Raw genomic sequence first — 7,533 nt, 5'->3', positions numbered from 1 at the left:
TGATAGGTACGTTATGTGAGTAGCAGTAGACAGAGTGTGCTGTGGAGTGACGTGATAGTCTGATGGTGGTTGAGAAAAGTAAATGAGGGGGGGAGTGGGTGGGGGGGGAGGGGAGGAAGGGGGGAAGGGGAGGATATAAAGGTGGTAAGATAGTGGGGGGGGGGGTGAAATGACGGATATCTTAAGGTAGATGGAAAAAATGGACTCGCGGGGAATCGAACCCCGGACCACCCCCATGCTAAGGGGGTATTATACCACTAAACCACAAGCCCAACTGATATCGGGATATAAGATATTATGCTTTATGTCTTAAAGCGGTTCTGCAGGTCTCAACAACCTAACGCCAAAAGCATACCTCTGCCACTTCGTATGGCCAAACTAAACGCTAGGATCTCTGTCATCACCATCCCTCACCTTGACTAGGAGGTCAAACGAAGCCGACAAAGCTAAATCCTACACATAAATTGGCCTCACTTCGCGCATTCGTTGGTACGGTGTTAGAAAGCACTCCAGATTTCAGCAAATGGCTGTCATACCTTACGGACTACGACAGATTGAGGCAGTCTCGCAGCCGATCAGTTGGGCATCTGGCCTATGCAAGATGAGTTACTGCAGAGGTTGGGTAGTACAAAATGTGTTGTCACTTGTCAAGTGCCATCAAGTTCTCGGATGCGTGAGATTGCGGAGCATATTGGGCGAGTTAAGCATCGTCAGACTCATCTTTTTACGGTTATATTGTGAGTGTCATCTATTGGGCTTGTGGTTTAGTGGTATAATACCCCCTTAGCATGGGGGTGGTCCGGGGTTCGATTCCCCGCGAGTCCAACTTTTTGCTCCATGAATCCGTATAACGGATGATGAGGCGAAATTCTGTCTCGAGCTGATAGGAACATTAACTATCACCAAGGAAAGGGAGGCACAATGGCTCTGGAGGCTTGATCCTCTTTAACAGCAGAAATACCATGCTCGAGGAGGGCAAGACCTTGGTATTAGATCGGCAGCCATCGATACTCAAGGCCCAGAGGACCAGAACCTTGCTGTATTCGAGGGAACGAGCAGTATTAATATGGGCGTCAAGGCCACATTATCCTGCCCGTTGTACCAAACCCATCAACCTACTGTGTTGCATCCAGGACGGAGGAACCAACCCATGAACCAAGGTCTGTCTCACACTGACTGTGAGAGGTCGATATAATAATACTAACTGTATCCCCTATCAGGGATCAATGCTCCAAACGAGCAGGACTGAAATTAGGTGGCCTTTCTGGTATGAACCCTTGGGGCTGGTTTACAACAGAAGCTTGCTTCTGTTAATTAACATTGGATATTGTGGCGTTTTGTTGGATATGGTCCATGGCCAGGATTGAATTACTGGGCTTGATCGGATACGCCTAGTCGACTGCGTAGAGATGTAGTCATGATTTGTTGGCTGACCGAGCCACTGCGTCGTTATTATATGTATACATTATGTGGACTTGAGGGCTACCTAGCATGATATTTTCAACATCTGTATCCCTTGACATGATCTTCTCTTTGAAATGTATATCTGGGGAACTCTCCAATGTTCCAATGTCTATATAGCGTCCCCGCTCCTATAATTCGCTGGGACCCTTCCCATTATCAGGGATTGGGTACTTCATATGGTAAGTCACTGGTAACTTAGTCCCTGGGATTTCATCTTCCCAGGTGATCAACTGTTCGAAGACCGTACCATAAACCCGCAAGCGCCAGCTGTTGTTGCGTGCCTGGATAAACAGATCCAGCCCTGCCGACGGAGCATTTCTAGCCTGTACACCGGCCAGTTGCTCTGCCTGACTGAAATAGCTGTTAGTCATTGGTTCACTAAAGTGGCAGTCAAAGTCAGGCCTTGAACATCGGGGAGAGGCGATGGCCCCAAAGGGAGCCATTTTCAGCGTTGCTTTGGTCACGAATGAATTATGAAAAACATAAGGAACATCTGAATTGAGCTGAGCGAGAGCACAGTATGATGCAGCAACCTGAGTTAAGTCTGAACCAAAGCAAAAAAATGGACTCGCGGGGAATCGAACCCCGGACCACCCCCATGCTAAGGGGGTATTATACCACTAAACCACAAGCCCGACTTCTTGAGAAGGCTGGTATTTTTTGACAATATAATCCAGAATCACTAAGACAGAAATGTCAACACGATGAAATGTCGATGAACAATATCTTTGGCGGGATCTTCACCCTTCCTGGGCCATTGGCCCATTGCAGAGAGCATTGGAGTAGAATCAGGAAATATTGCCCAGGGCTGCCTTCTTCGGTCATTTTAAACTTCCAAGTCTCCTGCAGCTTGCCAGATAGCCCTCTGCTATGCGTGATTTTGTGTGTTTGGGTCAATCACTCCCAACTTTCGTTTAGGCTCAAGGGGGTAGCTTATGTGTGTTTCTGGTTCTATCATCTATGCAAGTCACTTACTGCTATAGTAATTGGCATAATATGAATGTAAATATAAACTACCCTGTCAGGTTAGTAGTCACTCTTAATCGACAATGTTAAGACATTGAACTTTCTCAGGGTCACCACTCCCCAGTGCACCAAAGAATGAGTTGAATAGATCCTGGACTTTGCTGGAAATGATTTTCTCACTCCACATTTCATTGTTCAGACCTCCTCTCAGTACGCGCAGAAAGTGTTGAAAAAACAACATTGATGCGCAATGTCAGACTTGTATGGTCATGGCAAGTCTCTAATAGTGCCATGGTAACCTTTGTGAGTAGATTTAGTCTTCATCATCAGATACCGGATGTCATGGGAATTGACAGGGCTTGCTCATGGTTTGTGTAGTATGGTCCTAGTTACTAGGTCTCAGTAGGTGATGGTCTCCGGGCCTGTCACTTGCTAGGAAAGAATGGATGGTACCTTACCTGTTGCACCGTCACCGAGTCAAAATATACCTCTGACCCTTCTGTGGGACAATTATCCATACATTGTCGACACACTAGTTTGCATGACCCCATTCCCAGTGTTGTAGGCACTTTCATGCTGTCTCGCCTTGATCCAGCGACTGGGTTTTGACGGTTTGCAATTCAGCTTCGTAGACCCGGCTTAGATAACTATCTGGTCATCGTTTTGTCTACGCTAGACGTGTTTGCAATGCCTATTATTCTTCTAGTTGGGTGAGCATTTGACCATTAGATAGAGTATGGACTAGCCCTGGTCCGGTAAAATATATCATGGTGTGGGTGCACTGCTAAGGCACAGATACATTCAATCTCACCCATCGTGTGTGGAAATCAAATCTCATGCATTAGGCCTGTAAGCGTTACCCAAAGACTGACTCTAGCCAGGATCCGAATAACTCTACTAAATAAGATAGAGCAAGGCTATGCTTTATAATCGGACTCTTCCATACTTCTACAGTGAGTTTGAAATGCAGTATATAAGTCTTTGCTTTAACAATCTAAAAGAGCTCTTGGGTGTCAACAAGATGGGCTTGTGGTTTAGTGGTATAATACCCCCTTAGCATGGGGGTGGTCCGGGGTTCGATTCCCCGCGAGTCCAGCTTTTTGCTTTCTTGGATTTTTTGGTCGCCATTCATCCGTCTCCATCTGAAGCATTGGGCGGGGTGTATCTATTATTGATATCCAGCAAGGAGTCAAAATGATCTGATGGTAGGTATTGGCTCGCACCATCACTTCATATAGTCGTCTCTCCGGATGAGATCTATCTGCATCCTAAACGGGCAGGTGGTTATCAAAACCCGAATAAAACTCAAAAGCATTGCCACTACTACTAGGCATGTAATCGTCAAGTATCGTATTATTAATTATGAGAGAGAATTACGCCACACAGGTCATTCAATTAAATGCATCTCATTTGCAGCGTAATCTAATTTGCCTCTTATCGGAGAATCTCTGCCAAGTGCCAACAGGGTTACATCGGCCCCTGGAGCCAAATGAACGAAGACCAGAGAGGCGGTCAGCTTTGTTGTCTGATCGCAATGAAGGTCTCTTCTACCGGCAGTTGGGTCTGCTCAACGCGAAGAAGTTGTTGACGGTGGACGTTTTATATGATATAGCCATCGAAGCAGAGCAAGGACCTGTATATATATACCCATGCATGCAAGGTATGAAGTACCTTCATTCTCTAGGAGGAGTCTGACCTCCGCCAAAGCTTAGCCTTCCAAGTAAGCTCAACACTATCCCGTAGATAAGGAGGCTCTCCTCCCTCTTGCTTCTGCAGATCATTACCAAAAAAGAATTCATCTCCGGGCAGAGTAATAAGCAACACGAGTTCATCAATTGTTATTGTCATGGATATCTATCGCCATCGTCGTCATTAATATTACCCCCATCAATTTGATAAGAAAGGATTCAAGAAAAGCCATTCATGATCAGGAGTTTGCTCTGCAGTGGGCCGCAGGACTCGCTGGATCAAAAGGCACCATAGCGACCCCATTGGCTTATCTATTGCATATCACGGCCTAGTCCAGTGGCTGCTTTGGCATTCTATCAGTCATCCATCACACCAAGCAGCGAGATAGACTAATTTCCAAGCGAATTCCGTATCTTCCGAGATGCGTCTCCGCTTGCGCAATGAGCTTGGACGCATTCAAGCTCTTCTCCGATGGCAACCGTTGGCTTCCCCTCTTCTGCCAAACGAACAATACACCCATGATTGGTTGCTTATCGAGTCTTGGATGCGATTGTTTAGTGATAATCGCGCATCCATGTCTTAACCTTCTAACGCCGTCGGTCTACGCGCATTTTCTCCAATCCAAGAGAGGGGCCCCTGTTGAAGGCTGGAACTCTGCAGCATTCGATTGTTCTCTGAACTTTCCATGTCTGTCTCCCGTCTCCCTGGCGATAGGCTGGAAGCACAAGGTGCTTTCCCTACTGTCCCGATTAGCGTGGCAGACATGGATATCGTCATATAAATGCAGCCAGTCCTTCTCGGTGAACTTGGGACTGATCTTCATCCGTACCTGCAGGCCTCACTTTTCCCTTCTTTCATCTCCCCTTCGCTTCACCCAGTCGAGATGTTGTTCGGCTCGGTGGTTTCGACTGCCCTCCTGGTTCTCTCTCTGAGCGTGGACAGTGCATCTGCTGCGAAACATGGACGGTTCGGTCAGAAGGCTCGTGACTCGTTGACCAAACGAAGCTCGTCATCGTTGGTTACCCACAAGCCAGAGACTCGCTCAAGCCACAAGGACTTCCGGTTCTTGAGCAAGGATACGAAGTGTATGTACTGTGTAACTTGCGTCGAAATTGATGCTCGTCTGACCAAAATGTTGCCGCAGCCTACCTCGTGAAAAGTCTGCCTGACGTAAAGTTCGACATTGGTGAGATGTACTCCGGCTCAGTTCCCATCGACAAGGGCAACAAATCCAGAGAGCTTTTCTTCATCTTTCAGCCCACCATCGGTGAACCTGTCGACGAGGTCACCATCTGGCTCAACGGAGGGCCAGGCTGCAGCTCCTTGGAGGGGTTCTTCCAGGAGAACGGCCGATTCACCTGGCAGCCGGGAACATTTGCCCCAGTTGAGAATCCTTACTCATGGGTGAACCTGACCAACATGCTGTGGTGTGTATTTTTGATCTTTGCCGTTGTTCAAGAGATTACAAGTCCTGTTTCTGACGCGCCTTGACTGTGGCAGGGTCGATCAGCCTGTCGGCACGGGCTTCTCCACCGGCAAGCCGACTGCCACGTCGCAGGAGGAGACGGCGGAAGACTTTATCAAGTTCTTCAAGAACTTCCAAGAGATTTTCGGTATCAAGAACTTCAAGATCTATGTCACCGGAGAGAGTTACGCGGGCCGGTATGTGCCTTATATCTCCGCCGCAATGCTGGACCAGAATGACACGGAATATTATGATCTGCAAGGTGAGCCTCATATTCATGACTTTACTCAGCAGGTATTGCTGGTCATATACTGACCATATTTACCTCAATACAGGTGCCCTCGTTTATGATCCATGCATCGGCCAGTACGACTATGTGCAAGAAGAAGCGCCTGCAGTGCCCTTCGTGCAGCAGAACGCCAACCTGTTCAACTTCAACGCAAGCTTCATGGCGGAGCTGGAAAGCCTTCACAAGTCATGTGGCTACCAGGACTACATCGATGAATATCTGGTGTTCCCTCCCTCTGGTGTCCAGCCTCCCAAGATGTTCAACTACACGAGCGATGCTGAATGTGACGTTTTTGATATGATCAACGCCGCAGCCCTGGCTGTCAACCCCTGCTTCGACATCTACGAGGTCAACCTGATGTGCCCTCTTGCATGGGATGTTCTTGCCTTCCCCACGGAGCTTGTCTACCAGCCCGCCGGCGCCACGGTCTACTTTGATCGTGAAGACGTCAAGCGTGCCCTGCACGCTCCGAGCATCAAGTGGGCCGAGTGCTCGAGCGAGTCCGTCTTTGTGGGTGGCTCTGGTGGCCCCGAGCAAGAGGGTGACTTCTCCGCCAACCCCATCGAGCATGTCCTCCCGCAGGTGATCGAGGCGACGAACCGGGTGCTTGTTAGCAACGGCGACTACGACATGATCATTCTGACGAACGGTACCCTGCTCTCCATCCAGAATATGACCTGGAATGGCCAACTGGGCTTCCAGTCGGCTCCCAGCACCCCAATCACGATCACTCTTCCTGACCTGCAGTATGCCGACGTCTACGCTGAGAACGGCATGACCGGAGTGGACGGTGCCCAGGGTGTCATGGGGGTCCAGCACTATGAGCGCGGATTGATGTGGGCAGAGACCTACCAGAGCGGACACATGCAGCCCCAGTACCAGCCACGGGTGACGTACCGTCACCTGCAATGGTTGCTGCGCCGGATCGAGTCTCTGTGATTGACTCTGTATATATGTGTATGATGAAGCATATAAAACGACAGATGGGGGGGCTCTCTTGTTATCACCGACGTAAATAGCAGTCATTGTTCGAATACTACGCTATACTCCATGAGGAAAAACTATCCTGAGACCTGAATCATTCCAGGAATCCATTCCCCGGTTGGGTTTGACTAAACGCCGTCAACCAGTTCAGCTTTCACGCAAGACTGATATCAAATTTTTACCCGTCCGGGTAATTCTATGTTGACTGACAGGGGTTCCTCAGTAATGTAGCCGCAGGCCATTACCTACTTTCGAGGGAGAGTGAGCCCACTTGCAAAAGTAGGTATTCATTCACAGTGGACAACAATCTCCGGCAGTGCAATGGGGATATCTACAGACCTGCCCAAGGTGAAATGGGGAAGAGTATGCGCTCTGTAAGCATACAAAGCAACCATCTGTCTACAGAAGGTCTCAGCTCTCGCCTGTCCCATGCTATAGTCCACAGATGTGATCAAGGATGCCACATGCTTAGCTATATCATGAATGAGAGTCTACTCCGTACAAAAGCTTCAAATCATATACATTGGTGAGATATGATTACCTATGGTGCGGACTGCACGACTCGTGAGAACAGATAGAACTGGAAGTATAGCTACCTGAGAGCTACCTGAGGTGACATCCCAGTTCGCTTGAAGACAATCCACTCCCGTATCGTCTGCTGCACATGGCACCCTCA

At 48.5% G+C, this 7,533-nt stretch overlaps 1 protein-coding gene across 1 annotated transcript; it reads left to right on the top strand.

The window, feature by feature from the left end:
* Nucleotides 1-4,900: 4,900 nt before the first annotated feature.
* sxa2 (putative pheromone processing carboxypeptidase (Sxa2)) lies at nt 4,901-6,812 on the top strand (the record flags this gene model as incomplete). Its single annotated transcript, XM_026755156.1, has 4 exons — nt 4,901-5,204; nt 5,264-5,546; nt 5,620-5,846; nt 5,920-6,812. The coding sequence occupies 4 exons, from the start codon at nt 4,901-4,903 to the stop codon at nt 6,810-6,812; spliced, it is 1,707 nt and encodes a 568-aa protein (XP_026609734.1).
* Nucleotides 6,813-7,533: the final 721 nt, after the last annotated feature.

This window comes from Aspergillus thermomutatus (genome assembly GCF_002237265.1).
Source record: "Aspergillus thermomutatus strain HMR AF 39 chromosome Unknown NODE_428, whole genome shotgun sequence".
Taxonomy (NCBI): Eukaryota; Fungi; Ascomycota; class Eurotiomycetes; order Eurotiales; family Aspergillaceae; genus Aspergillus; species Aspergillus thermomutatus.
This window is presented reverse-complemented; position numbering and strand designations above follow the sequence as displayed.